The 22704-nt window shown below is 34.0% G+C and overlaps 1 protein-coding gene across 1 annotated transcript in view; it reads right to left on the bottom strand.

The window, feature by feature from the left end:
- Window positions 1-3827: 3827 nt before the first annotated feature.
- PCLO (piccolo presynaptic cytomatrix protein) overlaps window positions 3828-22704 on the bottom strand; it is a gene marked incomplete at both ends in the record, with an annotated part of 365582 nt that continues 346705 nt past the window's right edge. Inside the window, 3 exons of the mRNA XM_082662011.1 lie at window positions 3828-3968; window positions 5918-6063; window positions 6477-6611. Coding sequence (XP_082518137.1) covers window positions 3828-3968; window positions 5918-6063; window positions 6477-6611 — 422 coding nt within the window. The remainder of the gene's footprint in view (window positions 3969-5917; window positions 6064-6476; window positions 6612-22704) is intronic.

Genomic DNA, 22704 nt, shown 5'->3' with positions numbered 1-22704 from the left:
ATTCTTGTGTTACATCAAAGGCAAGTTATTATTAAAGAGACAGCTCATAATTATTCATTGAGCTTTCTTTTACTTCCAGCTCCAAGCTCAAAAAGAGGGAAAATCACTCTGTCACACATAGAGTTATAAACACATATATAGCTGTAGTTGGCTGCTTTTGGAATATTAGACATTGTAGCAATGAAAATAAGTTTTTAAAAATATTGTTAGTTATGATTTAAATAATAAAGTAAAAAAATACTATAAACATCTTTATGATATCTTAATGAAATGAAACACTGATCAAATCGTTTCTAATAAATTGGGCACAATATAGTATATTATTTCATTTTATTTCACATCACCACCAACCTAGTTCACTACCTCTATCACCATGATCATCACAACCGTTCCTATAATAAGAATCAATATCAGCTGGTTACCAGCTATAATATTCCCACAATATGACTATCTTAATGTGTGTGATCCACAAAATTAAATCCACTGATATGCTGAAAATATGCATTTACTAGTGTGATTAATTACAATATGGGCAACACTAAGGAGCAAAGACAATCACTACCCCTTAGTCTTGGATACTCTTCCTTTAAACTGAAGTGATAAATAAAGAGTTCAGAGTCGCCAAAAGTCTCCTTAACCTTAAGTAAAACAGGGAAACACCAACTTCTTGCTCCTAGCGTTGTCTGTGTCTGTCACGACCATTCTAGATATCCCTGTCTTTTGTAAAAATTCACTCTGTGCTTTTGCTTCACAGCTAAAGGTTTCTTGAGGACCGAATTTTAAACCAAGAAGCAACTTCCGTCTCTGATGACTCAATGAAGTTGTAGGAAAAATTAAGATGCTTTTCAAGGTATAAGTGCTATAGTCGGACTAATCACGTGTTATTTAGAGACTACAAACTTTGTCTCTATTAGGATAAAAAAAGCTAATTCTGGTAAAACAAATGAAATAAAAAGTGGAAAATCATGTGCTGTGATATATACAAAAAGTAAAAAACACCACGAGCCCTATTTGCAATTAAAAAAGAAATAGTTTTGTTGTAAGAAGGGTAATCAATATCATTCAGAAGAAATGCATTTGTAGAAGGATCAGTGTTGCATAGAATAATTCCAGTACAACCTAGGTGTTTGGTCAGCTGCAAACTTGGCACACTTATGCTCTCTGAAGGGGGATGCTGGTGCACAAAAAGAAGCCCTGTCACTTAACTCTCTGGATTGGCCTGGCCCCATCACCAGTTGTTGGAACAGAGGGGCACCTGTAATGGAAAGACTCCTACTTTTTCAGGTCAAATAGCTACCAAGGTATGACCTTTGTTTCGGTGGCACCTCCTTTTGTGTATCCTAAAAGAAACTGCAGCTGGAATGAAGTAAACTAACTGGTCATAAACCTCTCACGCACACTTCTGGATGTAAGTGGCTGCAGAAAAGGATCCACGGGAGCCAGAGTTTCCTTTAAGGACAAACAGCAGAGCCTTTTTATGTCAGAAAGAGATCTTCCTGAACCCTTCCCTTCCCCAGTTATGAGTGATGATTATAAGCTTCCTAAAGTGCTAAATTCTGCTGGAAATAACCATGGCAACCATCAGCAGATCTAGTTGTCTCTAAAAATAGAATCCTAGCAATATCAAATCCTTAGCGATCCCCTCGCTGCACGTTCATTTTACAGCAATATCAATGATAAATGACATTGCATTTTCGGGGGAGAGGGTCTTAAAAAATAGAGGGAAGAAAAGTGACTTATCTTTCTCAGATTGGAAAGGAGTGAATTTGTATTTTTTATGAATATAATAAAGATATGTAACCTGGTATTTATTAGAAATTATTTTTTAATGTCTTAAATTCAATCAATTCCTCTCAGATTTCAAGTAGGTTTTTCTCTAAAAATGAGAAGATTCAATATCTGAGCAATAGATTTGGAGATGATTTCTTTGATCCCACTAAAACCTCACCTTTGAATAAAGAATCAGCTCTTAAGCTCAGAATTCACAGAGAAGCAATTTAATTAATTTATTTTTGTGGATATGGGAATAGGATAAAATCGGCATAATTTACTTAATTTATGATAATCCGATTTGCAAGTCATTTACATTGAATTTTCTCCCCTTTTTAGGTTAAACGAAAGTTTATATTTTAAAGAAAAAAATAGTTTTGGAGCCAATGTACTGCTTTTATCCATGTCAGTGCTTGCTATTGGTTTGGAAGATGCTTTTTCACATATAAAAATTGGGAAATAAAAAACTGCATAATACTTATTCCTCACTTATGTGTATAAAACTGTATTTGGAAATGTGCTTTCATCTTCTCTCATAGATCACTTAGCTTGATCATCCCAACATCCCATTAGGAAGGCTAGGAATATATAATTATATTTTCCCACAAATAAGAAAACTGAGGAAAATTGAGTTTAAGTGACATGTGCAAGGTGACACAGTTCGTCAGTGGCAGAACCAAGACCAGAAGCCAGGCTTTTAATCCTAGCCGAGTGCATATCCTATAAGTCCACGTTACCTCCTTTGTTCACGTTGTTGGTTGATGGGGAAGAGGATGCTTCATTTTAATGACTTAGACGTTGGTCCTTTATTCCATATTATTAAAATAGCTCAAAGGATATTTTCACTTTAATATAATGTTGATTTTTCACATATTTTCCCAACATTGATGAACTTGATCACTGTGATACTGTCACTAAAGTAGGAAAATAGAGCACTAAAGAGAACTTGAATTTAGTGTCAGGATTTTCATTGTACAAGTTAATGTACTAAGGGGAAAAAAAGACCATTGTGGAAGAGCAGGAAATGACACCAATTTAATCAATGTCACAGATTAATACGATTTGTTTGCCAGAGGAAGAATTTTCTCTCTGTCCATGTATCATTCAAGAGAAAGAAAATATATGGGATAATACATTTATTTGCAATTCCACAAAGAACAAGTTATCATGCTTCCTAGAACATACTAATTTAATCTAGGTCCTTTGCTACGTAGACTGAAAATGTCTTGGATTAAGGGTAAATTATGGAGTTTTTGATGTTTCAACCAAGGTTCCAAAAGTTTGTGGGGCAATATTCTTTTTTGTTAGCCAGTCATGGCTTTATTTCTAGATAAATGTCATTTCATTTCTACTTAGTATTGTCTTAACTATACTTTATTTCAAGTTTTACTAGTGTGCTTTTACAACATGAATTCTAAAACTGGTGATGTTCACCCTTGTAACATTTAGACACAGAGAAAACCTGTACAACATGATCTAAAAGCTATAATTTCTACATCCCTGGTTCCCTTTTTCCTGTAAACACAAGCTCCTTACTTCTAGTCTGGACACATATTGTAGGTGTATCCTATGTCAGAATCTCAAAACAGTTAGTTGTCTGAGAAGATAAGATGAAGAAGAGACTTTTTAAAACTGAGATTTGTTCCATTAGTTTTTTCCTTTCAACCAAGTTCTTTTGCATAAAGGATTACTTTTGTCTGCATTAGAAAACATATTAATCTTTGAGTCTCAGCCTTTAGATAGCTGTAGCTCAACTCTACTCAAAAATTTTTGCATTAAGCAAACAAAATTTCTCTCACCGTTTTTCTTGACAGCCACAAGAAATCCAAGGTTTGAGAACTTTTTTTCTTGTCTTCAATATATGAACTTTTTCATTTGAGGTTTTTTTTTTCTATGTTCCACAACAATACATTTGCAAGCCTTTGAGTATGTTTTTGCCTTTCGTTCTTCTTCTCATGGTTACCCCTGTAAACATAGCTTAGAACAATAGTATTCGACTATAGTCTTGATTTAAGACTGTTTAAAGCACTTTCTATACCCTGAGCAGACACATTTCTTCAGTGGGCTTGAGTAGGACTGACCAAAAGTTTGTGCCAGTTGACTATTCTTTTTCTGAGATCCACTTTGTCTAGCCAGATACAGGCTTCACCAATCAAGGTCTTTTTCATAAACTTCCCTCCATTGGAAAAAAGTAAAATCTAGAAAAAATAGCCAAAATTATATATATTTGTGTGTATATTTTCAACCTCTTTTATGGACATTTGCTCATCAAAGAAGTAACAGAGACAAGAAAGGGTGAGGGTGAGAGAAATAGCAGGCATACTTGTAGGAGAACTAATAACTAACATGTCCTCAAAAGATTTGCATAATATTAATTAATTTACCTCAACATTTCCCAAAGGCAAAGACATATCCTGAAGGACAGGAGAATTCTAGATAATATTAGCTAGCTAGATAAACCTAGCTAACTCTAACTAGGTTTGTGATTAAACTGATTGAAAGTTTCAAAAAAGAAATTTGCTAGGTGCATGTTTTATTACTTAATGAAATATTAACTCAAATACAGAATTATTTGAGTGGTGAGTACATAAATACGAGTTTACAAGGCGGATAGAAAATAATACTGTTTTAAATGGCATTTAATTTACTGGGAATTTTATTATAGGAAGCACTTCCAAAGTGGCTTCTTGTCATATGTAGAGCTTACACTAGTTGAAATTCCACGGGATCTCATACTCAAGGAATATTTTTCTTTTAGGGATCAGTTGAAAGAAAGGTAGAGAAATTGAGATGGAGATAATCATTAATCCTTGACAATTCTTCTCTCATGCTCTCTCTTTCTTTTCAGAATCTCCTTCAGATAATTCATCTTTATTCCTGATTAAAATTTACTGTTATGTTTCTGACTTCAAAATCTACTTTTCTGTCTCTTTTAGCCTCTGGTTTGGGGATTTCAAATGGCACATTATATGTTTTACTTGGACCCTGCCTTCCTATCAAGTTTATCACATTTCAGAAAAACTCATGTTCTTTCTCCCTATCCATCCCTTCTGTAACTACTCAATCTCTGTGATTGACACATTTGTTCACACAGATTTCAGAGTATCCTTTAACTTTTTTACTCCCTTCAACTCTAATGTCAATTAATCCTCTCAGTGCAGTTTTTGCTTTGCAATATCTCTTATATAGGTCTCTAGTACAGGCCTCTAAGTGCCAGTACCATGGTCTTCTCTTCCCACATTTTTTCATCTCTTCCCTCCCTCCTCCTTTTTCCTCTTTCATTCCATGTCTCTCTATCTACTAAAGATATACTATGCACAAGCATTGTGCTAGGCTACAAAACAAAGAGCAACGAAAATCAAGCCTTGCACTAGAGAAGCTGATAGTACAGAAGCAGTGAGAGGTTAAGTACACAAATTGTTGTACAAGACTGGGATTAATGGCCTAATGAGATAAGCAAAACATTATGTGAATAAGGTGTGATAAATTATACCCAGGATCATTATTAAAGAGCTGTTTACATCAAAAGACATGGAAAATTGCGATAGATGGAGAGAGATGGAGAAGGGAGTATTGAAGGAGAGGAAGAATATGAGCAAAGAATTAGAGGTTTAACTTGATTTCAAGATTCTGGTGTGACTGGGGTCAAGCGTGAGTGGAAATGTATACAAGGAGATGAAATTAAGTCAATACAATTAGAACTCACCTTAGAGGACTCTGAATGAGTCAGGTTAATGATGAATCACTGGAGGGTTTCAATGTAACCTAGCCAGTGTTTTTAAAAGATACCTCTGCCATCAGTGTGATAAAATGAATTAAAGGGTAAGATATTGATGGCAAGTAGGCCAGGTATATACTGCTGAGATGATTTGCATAACAAAGATGAGGACACAAAGAGAATTAGTGTGGCAGTAAGCATGGAAAAAATCTATGTAAAAGAAACTGAGTTGGTAGGAGACGCAACTTGGTAGCTAAATGGGTGGGATGAGCGGGTTGGGGAATTTTAAAGGGCCCCTGGGAAGTTACCTCTAAAAATTAACTTATAAAATATCACATAGTGTATGATTGGCATTTAAATATTGAATAATTAAATGGGAAATAACTACAGTATAAATGAAAATCTAAAAATTGGAACTGTATGAGTTACCTGAAGAGAATGTCCAGCAGGACTTAGGCTGAATCTAAAAGTTTCATTGAATGAAGGCTCTCGATCATGTCTACATACTCTTGTTTTTTTCTTGATCACCTTTTTTTGGGTAGAAATATTCATCACATATATTTTCACATATAAATCTGAAAATAAGAATTCAGCTTGTTAAGTGTCCATTAATAATACAATTTTCCACTGAAAGAGTTATAATTTTATATGGACAGTTCTCCTACATTTTACACAAAGCCAGTAGCCTGTGAACAATTTGTTTCAGACAACATAGAGTAATTAAAATATACATCAATTTTCTTAGCAACTTAAATGTTTTCTTGTTGTATAATAAATACATCACTCTACATTTATGTTGAAAAAATCTAATTTTTAACTAGTAAAATATCAACTTGCTCTATATAAGAGAAACTCATTCTTATTTCATATTTTTCAGATATATTTGGTACACAGCCCAAATTTTAATTAGCATTTTTTAGCTATTTAGGACATACTCCTAAAGAGTTCCTAGATACATTATATTGCTCATGATCATAAAATTAGATACCTGGTAAGTGATCAGGAGATTTAAATTTGTAGGTGATATTTCTGCATTGGAGGATTTCAACTATGAGTTGTTCCCCATCTGTCTTCATTTCTTTCTTCAGTGCAATCTTGATTTCTCCCATTACCTGAGTTTTAACTGGAACAATTTAATTAAAAAGTTAAGGAATATGTCATGCCATTAATTAAGTGGTTAGTTCAATAATTTACTCATATTTTCATTTATTGAGTGTTTATCAAGTGCTAAACACCTTATCGCATCCCGTGGATACACAGATGAATAAAATACAGTCCCAGCCCTTAAGGAGAGGAAGGCCTCATGGGGAGACTGATAAATTATATGCTTACAATAAAGTATGTTAAGTATAATGATAAGCAAGTAACAAGAGGGGTATGGAAGAAATGCAAGTAGGTATTACTCAATTGTAGATTTTTAGGCCAAAAGAGGTAATAGATGAGACTACAGGGGACTATAGGAAGACAGTCATACATAAAAATAATAGAATTCTAATATAATATATAGGCAGTATTAAGTCAAGTGAAATGCAAGAAGTTGTTTGCCGACAATTGCTCACTACTTACCAGGCTTGCAAAAGAACACTTGCTAATACAACTAAATGTCGTTGTATATTATATCTACTTCCATTCTATTTTTCTTGTAAAAGAAGTAGGCAACAAGAGTATATGGCAATAACATTACACAAGGGAAAATATGAGTGATTGAAATGAATTCAATGTATTTCTTTCCAGTGTTTATCTTGAATCTTTACATTACTGAAGAAGCTATTCATACTAGGTCAAATTCTTTATAGTTTCATCCTTTTCTCTATCGATGCATATATTTATCCACTTACCATTCACCAACAAATATTTTATTTTCCACCCTACTCTGTGATAAGCACTCTGTTAGGAAGAATGGATACAATGATAAGCCAACATACACATGCTTATTGGTTTTATGGTTTTTCTGTCTATTGGGAAGAAATCCATCAATGAAATATTTTCGTCAATAAGTGTACAATTAGAAAGAGAGGAAAGGTTCTGAAGTACAAGAGCATGGATACAGAAAAGCCTAGGAAAGGGCTTCATGAGCTGAAACCAGAAGAATAAGAAAGAATTAACTAGGTGACATGGGCGGGGAAGAACATTATAAAGAGAAGGAACAGTGTGTTCACAAAAGGCAACATAATGGGACTGAGGAACTAAATAAATATTCGTGTGATTATAAGATACTGTTAAGTGGTACTATGTTAAGAATTTGGGTTTTACCTTTAGAACAACAGGAATCTATTAAAGGTCTTTAACACGGATGTAGATCATTCGTTCTCAAATGTTTCCGTCTCAGGATTTATTTATAGTCTTAAAAAAAATGGTGGTACTCAAAGAACATTAAAATTTCTAATTAAAAAGTAAAATTGGATATTTAAAAATTTATTTATTGATTCAGTTAAAATGACAACAATATATCTATAAATAAGTATTTTAATGAAAAATAACTGTATTTTCCAAAGCAACAAAAAATAGTGAGGAGTGACATTTTATATTTTTCAAATTTCATTAGTGCTTGGCTTAATAGAGGACAGCTGGATTCTCATACCTGTTTCTACACTAAATCCAGATCAATATGCTGTTTTATTTGAAATATATGACAGTCTCACACAGATATATATACATAGTTGGAAAAGGAAGGAGTATTTTAATATCCTTTCAGACAACTGTGGACAATCTTTGATACTACATTAACACTTGAAAAGTGGTAGTTTCTTTAAGATTAGTGTAAATGTGAAATCTGAAACCGTATCAATGAACCTTTGGACTGTTACTTTAAAATACAATTGTCTATCTTGCACCTTGAATGGACCAGTTAACTATGCCTGAATTGGTAACATCCTATATTGTTCGTTTTGGAAAATACCGGTTTACTGAGTTATGCAGGTTTTCAAAAACATTGACACAATTCATACAATATTAAAAGCACATTTGTTAATATCACCATCGATATCATAAAAAAATTCTGACTATTGAAAAGCTGACAAGCTCAGGGAGGCAGGTATAAGTTTTGGAAATTTTTATTTTTACTTAAAAGTTGATTTTTATTATTGACAACAACTATTGCCAATTGTTTTTATCAAAGTGAAAAACTCACTTTGTTAATTTTTGAGAAAATGGCAGCTGAATACAGTCAGCCTTCTGCACCCATGGCTTCTGCATCCATGGATCCAACCAACTGAAGATCAAAATATCAAAAAAAAATTTTTCCAGAAAGTTCAAAAAAGCGAAGCTTGAATTTGCCACATGCAGGCAACTATTTACATAACATTTACATTGTATTAGGTATTATAAGTAATCTAGAGATGATTTAAAGTATATGGGAGGATGTGCATAGGTTATATGCAAATATCACATCATTTTATATAAGGGACTTTAGTGTAAGCAGATTTTGGTATTTGTGGAGGTTGAGGAGGCTCCTGGAAAAAATCTCCCATGGATACCAAGGGTTAACGTTACCAACGTTTGAATAGGCAGAGTTTATCCGTCAGTTGTCTTTCAAGTAAAAATGATATTTCTTGTAAAAAGAGGCTGGCTCAGCTTGCAACTCAAATAAATTGCACTAACATGTTTTCTCAAGTCAACGTTCATATTTTGGTATGCAGCAGAAGTGCTTTGTGTGTAGTTCCCATTTTATCACACAGAATAGTCTAGAACATAGACTATTAGAAACACATGTACTTAAGGGTCTAGGTTTAATAACAAGAATCTTAATTTCTTTATAAAGGATATTGTTAAGTGAAACAGGCAAGTTTTTCATATAAGTGCATGGTGGTAAAAAATAAATAAATACAGTCACTATTACTACAATTTGGTGCTGCTGCCCTGATTTATGCTAAGTCACCATCAGTTTTCTGCAGCATTGCTTTTGCATTATCAATGTAAATGTCAAAACAGTAAAATGGTAAATAATATCTTAGTATACTTAAAAAATAATTTTCACCTGGATGCACTTCAACAGTCTTGGGGACCCACGAGGATTTCTGAACCATGCTTTGAGAATGACTGTTAAAGAATATAGTTGAGTAATCTCCAATTGGAAATTAAAGTAACAAAAGCATCATGTACAAAATCTATTAGATTGTAGTTATTTAATCATTTCAATTTAATTTTATCACACATTTGGATATGGGTTTTTAGAATGCATTTCTTCCCTGCATTAATTTTTGCTTTAATTAACTTATATTTTCATGTCTAGATGTACCCTAACATGTGGAAAACTATCTACCAATACCATACTTTGGCCTGCTCTCTTCCTTCTTTCAAAACACTAAGTTCCCCAAATAGGCAAAGTTGCCCTCCATATGTTTTATAAACTGAAACACAGTTCTTCTAGACATAGTTAAATCGTGATAATTCAGCAGCCAATGATCATAGATACTTCACAGTAGCTGGGTGTTAGCTTTACCCTTGAGAAATTCAAGAAAATAAAGTGCAAGCCAAGGATTTTTTTATACAGCTAAAGTGTCTTTCAAGCAGCAAGCCCATAAGTTTAAGCATAAGGAACTCAAGAATACCATAGAAAAATTCCTTCTCAAGAAATATATGAGAGGATGAATTTCATCACATCAAAGAGATAACTAGAGAGACTTCAGCCAAGGGAGTGATGGTGAATATTTAATACATTTAATTGTAGAACTGAGACTAAAGTAAGAGTCAGAATATAGGTGGGTAGAAGGGCAGCATGTAATTGTCATGTATTCTGATAGAGTATAAAGAATGAAACTGAAAGAGATGGATGACAAAGGGAGAGAAAGGGACAAGTAGAATGAGATTGTTGATTTTTGTATAGGTAAATGGTAGGTGACACAAGTTATACTATTTAAAATTGACAAGACAGATGGTAAATGGTAAGTAAGAAGAGCAAACATAATAAAAGGTATAAAAAAAGACAATGATTGGAACAAAGATACAAAGCTTTCTTAATTACAAAATAAATTTAAAAAAATTAAAGACACCAAACGGAGGAAGAAACACAACAAATCTAACATCATATACACAATAGTTATAAAACAAAATGCAGAGTTGTGATCAAACATATCTGTCATATTAATAAACATGAACAGGCTCAGTGAGCATATTTTTAAAAAGATATTCAGATTGGCCCATAAAGCAAAGCTTATGAGCTATGCTATGCTAAAACTTAGTTTCGTTTCAAATAGTCACAAATACATAAATTGTAAGCATGCCAGATGTATGGAAACAATAAGAGAGTAGGGGTTGATATCTTATTGTGAGGCTAAATAGAAATCAGTTTGAAATGTAGTAAACAAGACCAAAAAAAGGACATGTTATAAAGTTAAACATCCATAAATCATAATGAAGACACAATTATGAATATCTATGCACCATTAAAATAGGTTGAAACTAGAAAATAAGGTGTAAAGATGTAGGAGATGAAAGCCAGAATAAAGAGAATAATAATAAAATACTTTAACACAGTATTTTCAGTACAAGACAGGTGAAGTAGACTAACATACGTAAAGACAGAATACTGAGACACCAGAACCAATATAGCAGATCTCAGGATGTATATATTAAACACTATACTCTGATAAGAAAACAAATATCTTTTCCTCAATTAAATATGGAACATGGATCATATTGATTGATTATGTATTGACTTACAAAGTAGACAACGGTAAGTTCTATAAAATGAAGCTAATACATTGTCTGATAACACACACACACACACACAAAGGCTTTAACGAAACAATTCTTGGCTGAACAGAAAAATACAATGAGAAAATACAGAAGTTCTGAAAAACAATGATAATGAAAACACTATCAGAATCAATGAGAATTAAAATAGTGATCAGAGGAAAATCACCAGTCTTAAACACCTATATCATTTAAAGCAGTGATCAGAAGAAAGTGCATATATGCATTAATATTCCATCAACCAAATTTTAAAAAATACAATAGATTTAAAATTCCAAAAGCTAGAAAAAGAACAACAAAGTAATATACAAGAAAGTACAAGAAAAAAAAATATAGAAAAATAGTAGATAAAATTAATGAATCAAAATTCTGGTACTTTGACTAGCATCAATAAAATAGAAAAACCAATAATGAATTTAGTCAATAACATGTGGCCTTAATATTATGATTTACAAATGGCATGTGGCCTTTTAACTATGACACTATGCTCCTCTCAGTGATTTGGTGTAAACATTTTAGTGTCCTGGATATACCCTAATACTATCAGCTCACATTCTGTTTACACATTCCTGACAGGCAGAAACAGCAAACATGTCTAATATATTTCTTTGAACTTGTGAGGGACCATCTAGCTCAGGTTACTGAACGATTTTAAATAAGTATAAACAAGCCCATTCAAATCAACCTGTTTTATTTTAAAGAACTTTGCAGGAAAATGAAGAATCTTCAATATAAACATGAGAAAAGAAGACAGATGTTAGAATCTCCTTTCTTTAATACCTAGAAAAACTAGGGGAAAAAGTAAAGTTCAGGAAAGTATTAGCCAGTAGCAACTAACCAAAGAATAGTCTCCTGCCAGAAAATGCTGAGTGGTGTGTAGGAATGGAAAGGCAGATTCTGGGAAGGCTCAGCTTAGCAGCATCCCCAACCATACCACGTATCACAAAATTTTGCCAGGAAAAAGAGAGATGAATTGCCAAAATCCTGAGAATTATCACCAAGTCCCCAGCACAGAGAAGTGGATGAACAATGAGTTTAGGCAGCCCCAGAAAAGTTATACTAAACCCTTGAGAGTGGCAGCTTTGGCTAATCGCTAGGAAGATCTGAGGGTTTCACTGAAAATAGGAAAAACAACAAGTGCTCCCCATTTACTGGGGATCCAAGGTTAAGGAGGAGCAAAATCCAAAGCTGAGAGAGTCTTTTCATTGCAGTAAGACATACCTGGGCTTGGTTGAGTGAATGCTGGCAAAACAAAAGCAAAAACAAAACCAAAAACCATTTAAATCAAATCTCAAGAGAGAGCAAAACGTAGTCAATCAGGGCAGCAAATCTACCTGTGAAACAGCTCTATTTCTTTCCTCCAAAGGCATAGAAAATTGGATAGAACTACTACTGCTCCATCTCTCAAACAGTAACTGGGATAGAGGGGAAAAAAGAGTATTCTACCGGATAAGGAGGGAGTCAAGGAAAATACTCCCAGTATTTGGAGCCAATAGGAGTTGTGGACAGAATTGATCACACCACTGAACATGATGAAATGAAACATCAAGACAATTTTTTTCTCAGAAAAATTCACTGTTATGGGTCATATTCCTCTAAAACTCCAACATGCCAAGCATATAAAATTTATTGTTGCTGTTTACCACTTTCTCACTTCAGAAGAAAGGTAGAATTAAACACTTGCTAACTAAAGTTCTCAAAGCATCACATTGCCTGTTTTTTTCTTAGAAGGTTAAATTCACATGCTTCACAGTGTGGTACTTGTGAAGTTCTTGTTAAATTTTTCCTACTCCAGATTGTTCCTTATTTTTTATACTAAAGGAGGAGAGGAACATACTTACTGAGGTGGTCTCAAAGGACGCTTGCATTAATTATGAGTTATCACTATCAATCGTGCTTGCCCTTTCACTGGTTCAGAAAACCTTTGTCATTGGAAACAGATGCATATGGATGGTGACAAAAACCTGTTTTCACTCTCTCCACAGGATGAGGGAGAGTGGTGGGTGGGGGGTCAGAAACTATAGATCTGCTTGGGCCTCTGAACTGAAGAAGACAATGCACACATAGAGGCCATGTGTGTTTTGTCATTGTGTTTGGAGTAGAGAGTAAATGGGCAGTAAAAACTGCTTTGACCAGCCTCCAGGTCTCTTGGTGTCCCAAAATTTATGTTTTGGTTGTAATAAAGAATAAAAATTAATCCTACTCTAGAGAAGATATTTATCTTACAACATGATACATAGCTATGATTAAAAGTAGAAAGAAGACTGTCTTTTCTCCATTGTATGTTGCAAGAATTAATTGACCATAGGTGTGTGGGTTTATTGCTAGGCTCTCTATTCTGTTGCATTGATCCATATGTCTGTTTCTGTGCCAGTACCATGCTGTTTTGATTACTGTAACTTTGTAGTATTGTCTGAAGTCTGGGAGGGTTATACCTCCATCTTTGTTCTTTTTCCTCAGGATTGTTTTGGCATTCTGGGTCTTTTATGGTTCCATGTAAATTTTAGGATTATTTGCTCTAGTTCTGTGAAAAATGTCATGGGTAATTTGATAGGGATAGCATTAAATCTGTATATTGCTTTGGGTAGTATTTTCATTTTAACAATATTAATTCTTCCAATCCAAGAGCATGGGATATTTTTCCATTTCCTTAAGTCATCTTCAATTTCCTTTATTAATGTTTTAGTGTTCTCAGCATGTAAGTCTTTTGCCTCCTTGGTCAGGTTTATTCCTAAGCATGTTTTTCTTTTGGATGCAATTTTATTTTATAATTTTTTATTTTTATTTATTTTATTTTTGGCTGTGTTGGGTCTTCGTTGCTGCGTGCGGGTTTTCTCTAGGTGCAGTGAGCAGGGGCTACTCTTTGTTGTGGTGCACAAGCTTCTCATTGTGGTGGCTTCTCTTGTTGTGGAGCACGGGCTCTAAGTGCACAGGCTTCAGTAGTGGTGACACGTGGGCTCAGTAGTTGTGGTGCATGGGCTTAGTTGCTCCAAGGCATGTGGGATCTTCCTGGACCAGGGCTCGAACCCATGTCCCCTGCATTAGCAGGAGGATTTTTAACTACTGTGCCACCAGGGAAGCCCTTGATGCAATTTTAAAAGGGAGTGTGTTTTTACTTTCTCTTTCTGATATTTCGTTGTTAGTGTAAAGAAATACAACAGATTTCTGTATGTTAATCTTGTATCCTGCTACCTTGCTGAATTCATTTATCAGTTCTAGTAGTTTTTGTGTGGAGTGGTATAGGGAAAGCTAGATAGCCATATATAAATCAATGAAGTTACAACACACCCTCATACCATACACAAAAATAAACTCAAAATGGCTTAAACACTTAAATATAAGACATGGCACCATAAAACTCCTACATAGGCAGAGAACATAGGCAGAACATTCTCTGACATAAGTAATACCAATGTTTTCTTAGGTCAGTCTCCCAAGGCAAGAGAAATAAAAGCAAAAATAAGCAAATGGGACCTAATCAAACTTACAAGCTTTTGCACAGCAAAGGAAACCATAAACAAAATGAAAAGGCAACCTATGGACTGGGAGAAAATACTTGCAAACAGTGTGACCCACATGGGCTTAACTTCCAAAATATACAAACAACTCATACAACTCAGTAACAACAACAACAAAACACCCCAGTCGAAAAATGGGCAGAAGACCTAAGTAGACATTTCTCCAATGAAGACAAACAGATGGCCAATAGGCACATGAAAAGATGCTCAACATCACTAATTATTCGAGAAATGCAAATCAAAACTACATCAGTCAGAATGGCCATCATTAAAAAGTCTACAAATAACAAATGCTGGAGAGTGTGTGAAGAAAAGAGAACCTTTCTACACCGTTGGTTGGAGTGTAAATTGGTGCAGCCACTATGGAAAACAGTATGGAAGTTCCCCAAAAAACTAAAAATAGAGTTGCCACATGATCCAGCAATACCACTCCTGGGCATATATCTGGACAAAGTTATAATTCAAAAAGATACATACACCCCAATGTTCACAGCAGCACTATTTACAATAGCAAAGACATGCAAACAACTTAAATGTCCATCAACAGAAGAATAAAGAAGCTGTGATCAATATATGTATATATAACGGAATACTACTCAGCTATAAAAAAGAATGAAATAATGACATTTGCAGAAACATGGATGGACCTAGAGATTATCATACTAAATGAAGTAAGCCAGAAAGAGAAAGACAAATACCATATGATATCACTTATATGTGGAATCTAAAATATGACACAAATGAACTTATTTATGAAACAGAAACAGACTCACAGACATAGAGAATTTTGGTTGCCAGGGGGGAGAGGGGTGGGAGAGGGGTGCAAACTATTATATATATAAAGGATAAACAATAAAGTCCTACTGTATAGCACAAGGAACTATATTCAATATCCTGCAATAAACCATAATGGAAAAGAATATCAAAAAGAATATATGTATGTACAAATATATACATACACACACACACACACACACACACACATATATAACTGAATCACTTTTCTGTACACCAGAAACTAACACGACATTGTATATCAACTATACTTCAATTAAAAAAAAAAAAGAATTGGGGCTTCCCTGGTGGCGCAGTGGTTGAGAGTCCGCCTGCCGATGCAGGGGACACGGGTTCATGCCCCGGTCTGGGAGGATCCCACATGCCGCGGAGCGGCTCGGTCCATGAGCCATGGCCACTGAGCCTGCGCGTCCAGAGCCTGTGCTCCGCAACGGGAGAGGCCACAGCAGTGAAAAACCCGTGTACAGCAAAAAAAAAAAAAAAAAAAAAAAAAAAAAAGAATAGAAAGAAGAAGAGATGATGGATATATACAGGGCATAGTTCAAAAATGAGATGACAAAATAATAGGTGGGGTGAAAATGGGGATAACAGAGCTAAAACACAAATAATCCCATTTGAAAGCTGTTAATGAATTAGAAACATCCTGGGAACAAAATTAAATAAGATAGAAATCAATATTATTGACATAGAGGGAAGAAGGCTCAGGATGATACAGAGAGAAAAGTAAAGAAGTTACAGAACAATGGCAGATATATTAGAACTGAAAAATATGATCCAATATAACTTATTGCTCAGAAAAAGTAAATTCAAGAGAATAGGAAATAACATCTATTTAAAACATAAAGATATTTCTCTGAAATAACAGGAGAGTGAATCTCTGGACCAAAAAGATCATCCTACACTCACTGAAGTGATAAGTTGGTACACTGATATATCCAGCTTAAGCTACTTCAAGGATACAGAAAACATTCTTTAAAAATCCAGGGGGAAAAAAAAAGTCCTCTGAAAGAGTACATTTGTGTATAAAAGAAACAGCCTTCCTAAAATATTTAAAAGACTATGTCAAGGGTATAGAGGCTATAGTAATGAGGGAATGAAAAAGAGAGGAGAGAGAGGGGGAGAGAGGGAGGGAAGAGGGAATGAAGGGAAAATCTGAAGATGAAATCCAGGCCACCAATAAAACAATGGAAAAGGAAAGTGGAAGAAAGTGGATGAGTGTTGATTTCCTTTAAGCGGAGAGTTAATCAATAAAATTTAAATTTGAAATAGAGTATTAAAAAACATAATTACTCAACCTCTTAATATTTTCCATTTTGTTTCTTAAACTTAGTGAGATCTTTTATAAACTATGGCTAAAATATTTATCGAAATATTTTACATGACTAAAATAGTTATTGAAATTAAGTTATTTCTTTATTTTTACAATGTTATATTCTTTTCTGTTAAATTTAAGAACAATATAATTATTTTTTGACAAAGAACAGGACTAGTTTAATTCTATTTTAACAAAATTGTGTGTGTCCCTCTCTTTAGCTAGCTGAAGTGCTCCAAGTAAGTGGAACTGTACAACTGGCTTACTTTTATCTTGCCCAGCTTTCTTTTTTCACACTCTCCAGTGCTTTATTCTCCTTTAAGATATGCAGTGTTCTTTCCACTTTTTTGTTTTCTTAAAAAAGAGTTTACATATATTTTATCTTTGAAAAAATGTGTATGTTTTATCTGTAAGCAACATTTATACACATACCTAGATCTATATCTCCAACTACTTTATATTTTTAGTAAAGTATATTTTAAGAAAAAATTGCAATTAACAGAACACAATCATTATTTCACAAGAAATAAAGTTGGTAAAATCCCCATTTTACAGATGAGAAAATAGTGGCTTGCATGTGTTAAGTAACTTGCCAAATTGTTAAGCATCCTAGGCAGAACTTTACTCTAGATCTTCTTATTTTAAGCACAGGGCTCTCTTCTCTCATGCACACCTTATATTTTCTTATGTATAATATTTGTAGAACACTGGCTCATTCACGGAAATATTCATTTAAAAATATTTTAAAAAAATATTATCAGAATGAAAGGATTTTTCAGGGGCTATTTTGCTATTTTATTTTACCCAGACATAGGACTTTAGAAAGCAGGGAAGGCATAGCAAACAATTATTTTAGTTGGTTAAACAATAGCTAGAAGTTATCGTCTACCTTTATACATTAGATTGATTATACAGAATATTTATATTAAAGAACAAAAACCAGCAATAAATACTTTCGGAAATATTCATAGTTATATGAGAGTCTATATGGAATTGATTTAGATACACAAAGTAAAAGAAGTGTCTATTGATTAAGAAAATATTTCTTTTTTATTTGCATTATTAGTATTTTTAACACTTAACTGGATGGAGTACAAATTGAGGTTTACGTTTTCCCAAAATTGTAAGCATATTATATTGCAACTTGAGCAGTTTTTGCCAATGCAAGACCATTTCCAGCAAAAGTCTCTTTAGAGGCAATGTTTAATGAGCTGGAAGTGAATAAAATGTGGAAAAGTAAAGAAGCAAAGAATGTTACTTTGTAAAAGGAAAGTCTGTGTAAGGAAAAAAACAGCGAATACAATTCTCAACACTTAGATTTCTTTGCATTTGCAAATTTTCGTTAATAAATACTACATAGCAATGTTGCAGGTCACTGGTGCTAGCTAATACAGTCTGAAATGGTTTTAGGTAAGACGCATATTTAGCTCTGACAGTCTATCACCTCATAATTTGTTTCCTAGCTCCTATCACTCATTCTAAGTCTAAGAAAAGTTCAATATAGAATTAAGATGGATTAAAAACCAGGAATTCTGGCTTCTAGCCCTGTGAGATGGCAGGCCTGTCATTAAATATCTCTGTTTTGTATTTCCTCATATTGTAAAGTGAAAATATGTAATATGATTATTTACAGACCATTTATAATATCTGTCAACTTTACAGAATAATAAATTTTTAGGCATTTTTTGATATTATCTATATATTATTTAGTCCTGACCCTCTACTAAGCATATTCTATCCTAGATAATTTTGTCTGTTTACTCAGGAATTCTAAACCTTCTCATTATAGAAAGTCTTAATAATGTGCTAATACCTGTTAATAGCCAAAGTAGTGATGTATAGTTGTATTTTCCTTCATTTCAATTATTTTTACTCTATCAGTTTTAGTCTAAGTGATGATCCTCTAAAAAAAAGCTAGCACAACAATGGCAAATTGTTAGCGGAATGCCTAAAATGGTAATTATTCAATAAGCATTAATTCTTTTTTATGTCTCAACATTTGATGCAATGGAAGATCAGTTCTAGAAGTAATTGACAGTTTACACCTAGCAAGCGTTTCTATAGCATTAGGTCAATTGCTCAATCTATTCAAAGTAAACAAACAAAACAAAAAAATATATCTTGATATATCCATATAAATCAAGACTTTTTAAATGGAAATTTCTTTAATTAAAGGTCTTCTTCTACTTCACTGAGCCTTTCAGAGAAAGGAAGTGAGCTAACTGTAGCTTGTTCTATTCAACAGTCTCTCTATAATTTGCAACCATGTGTATCAACCCTACCCTACAGCCTATAATAAATTTTACCTTCCATGCTGAAATTCTCTCTCTCTTCCAAAAGTTCAAAGTGGTACTCACTAATTTGATGGTGGTATCCAATAATTATCTAAAATTGGTACTTCCTTTTTCTTTACACCATGTCCTTGAGTAGCAGGGAAAGCTACTAGATCTTTTAACAAGTCTGGTAATCTTATTTGTATTGAATTTCATCTCCTAGTATATTGTTGTTTTCTAGCGGCTGTATTCAAGTCATTGATATGTTTTAAACTTAGTTCTCAGAAACATGTTTTCTGGACAAAGGTTCTTACCTGTATAGAACACTTTATATGCAGGATTGAATAGAAGGAGTGAAGAATTAGTTTTTAAAGGTTTATGCTAGTAATTTAATGTTTGAAAGCAAAAATGAAACTAATTTCTTCATTCTATATTGTATTAAATTCTGTTCCAACTACTCTCACTGTAAGATCTCCTGAAGTTGACGCTCCATAAATCAGCTTGCTCATACAATGAGAATGACACCATGCAGCCAACTCCATTATCTGACTTCTTTGCTACCTTTGTATATAACAGATGACTGTAAATGCTTGGGTCCAGCACTTTTTACTAAAACATACCATTAATAAAGTGTTAGAGAATTCCCAAGACAGGATATGTGAAATGCTTTGTGATTAGATATAAGTAATTCCTTTATAGGACAATTCAATATATTTGGTTTTCAAAATAAATGAATCCTCATCCCAAATATATTTCACAAAATGTAATTTTCCACTCTCTAACAGTTTAAGTATATATTCATCTGTAACCAAGTGAATAAATATTACTATAATATTATGGATAAAGAATACAGATTAAGTAAATTTTAAAATAACATATGTATAGCACAGAGAACTGTATTTAATATTCTATAATAAACCATAATGGAAAAGAATATATAAAAAAAGAAAATGTATATGTATACATATTATAACTGAGTTTTATATATATATATATATATATATATAACTGAGTTACTTTGCTGTACAGCAGAAATTAACACAACATGGCAAATAAACAGTACTTCAATTAAAAAACAAAAAAATAAAATAACATGTAAACATCAGTCATATCATCTCAATTTTTCCTAAACCATTTGAAATAGACAAAGGAATGACTAACTTCACTTTCAAGAAAAGAGACTCTAAAGCTCAGGTTGATTAATCTGCCAAAAGTCACATAGCTAGATTAGATGCTTCCAGCAAGACACCCCAAGGTTAATGCCAAAATTTTGATTATCTATTATGTAACAGCGATTATGTGCCAAATTCATGTATATGCTTGTGAGCATGCCTGTGTTGGGGGGTGTAAATTTCAGGTTTTGTGGGGAAGTTGTGCTGGAAAGACCAGGTACAGACAGGAGCAAATGCTCACCGATTCCCTTTCCAAAGCATTAGTTTGTGATCATATACTTCTTGATTTGCTGCATGTAGGGAATTACAGTATACTCAAATGGTATCCACAATGCATTCAATTTCTTAAACAACTCTCCTATTCCAGGCACATTATGTATGTAGACTACTACAGCCTTTAAAGGGTAAAGACTGTTCCTTATTTATCCTGGTCTTTTTAGCCCACAGAAAAGACACCTAGAATATGTTAGGTATTTAATGAATGAATCTGTAAAACTTTCTCTAATATTTACAGCAAACCTACAAATGAGGTATCATTTTCATTTAGCTCTTAAGAAAGTGATTGATAAGGCTTGACTTAAAAGCCCATGCTCTTCCCATTAAACTAAGCTGAGACCATAGATCTGGAGATATTTTGGAATCTTTTTTCAAACCTATGGTTTTCACCCCCAAATAAATGCTTTTTTGTCAGTTTATTAATTGCATTCTCTGTTTACGTGCATATACAAGCCTCTGTTATTCAAAGCCATGGGGAGACATCCTAATACATGGTCATGTCTCAGGGCTGAATGGAGCCGAAAGAGGAGGCATTTTGTTATGTTTTCATTAAGTTTTTTTTGCAAGGCAAAAGAGTTCTATAAGCTTTCATTAAGGCCCTTATTTGAAATAACCCAGATTCAAGGAGATATTTTATACAATAAGGCAGGCATTTGGGTCTAATATGACTTAAGAGTTTTGTGAAAGTAGGCCAGGCCTGAACATTCTCTATCTCTTTTTACATAAAGAAAGCCTTTCTTTCTGAGACAAAGCCAGAAAGAACATCATTTTAGAAGGAAAAAATAGATTTTTCTGATTGATCTTCAGTGTTTTTGGCATCTTTTGTCCTTTTGGTACATGATTCTTAGCATTCATTTTGCTGTGACTGAAAATAACCAGAGCTCTTTAAAAAAAAACTTTTAATTAAAGCCTCCCATCCATTATCTTGTATGAGACCTAAAAAAAACCCCCAAAATCCTCACAAAAACAAAACAACATCCGCTGTTAGAGAATAAAAATTGAAAACCTAAAAGGACATTACATTTTAAACATGTGCAGTTATGAAATACCCCTCAGATGTGTCAGGAAAACAAATCCTAAAATGACTGAAATGGGAGAGCTGGTATGATATTACAAGAGGGCAGTAATGTTCTTTTCCAGAGAAGCGTCAAGTTTAAGAAACAAGGCTAGTTTCCTGAGTTCACAAGGCATTGACTAGACCTCCCATCTAAACTTCTTGACCTCTGGTCTAAAACCAGGAAGATTACCCACCCAGGAGAAGTGATGGGTCTACACATATTCTCTTTTTACAGAGAAACCTTAGCATCGTCATGTAATGATTTTAGAAAATAAAATCAGGTAAGAGTATAATATTAGGGAAACTAGAAGTTCTTGTGAAAAATAAAAAAGTTTGTCTCTGTAAGAGTGAAGCTACCGATCCACTGTAGAACAATCCCCAGTTTCTTGTGATCAGGCAGTCAGGTAACCTCTGAATAAACCTGAGAAAACCACCTGAATGAGGGTTAAATAGATTATGAGAGTCATATGTTTCCATTGGCCCACTAGGTTACTTATATCATTTTGATTTCTTTGTGTTTAGATTAATTCTACCACTCTTAACGTACAGTACTTTTGATCCTCCTCTCAGTTGTAACCAATTCTCCAGTTTTTCACTTACTACTAATGCAATATTTGTTCCATTCTATAAAACCATTCCTCAATTCCTCAGTACAATTTTTGCAGCAATCACTTTGTCTTCCTTGTCCTCAACTGCCATGCTAGATAAAAGAGCACACTATAATTCTACCTCAGTCTTGTATTCTCAGTCCACTTGGACTGTATGTGTATATATTTGCCATTCCAGTTCCCCTCTTCATCAGTCTTACCTGCTTTGCCCCAAGAAGAACACTCGCTTGCACTTCATCACCGGGGTGTCCTTACCTTAAATGACTTCTGTGGGGTTTTAGAAATGAAGAGCCAGAAGGAGATGTGAGGGTAGGAGCAGAGAGGCTGGGCTATTTTTTGTCTTCTTTGTCTCCATCCTCTTTGTCAGCTAGTTTTGCAGTGGCCGTGCCTTGTTACAAAGGCTACCACTCCTGTCTGCGATCTCCTGTACCGTGGCTGTATATCTTGCTGGGTTCTGGCAATAGCTTCCCTCCCCATGCTTCATTAGACCCAGGGTAGGAATGGCTTTTTG

Source organism: Grampus griseus (assembly GCF_964374135.1).
Source record: "Grampus griseus genome assembly, chromosome: 9".
NCBI lineage: Eukaryota > Metazoa > Chordata > Mammalia > Artiodactyla > Delphinidae > Grampus > Grampus griseus.
This window is presented reverse-complemented; position numbering and strand designations above follow the sequence as displayed.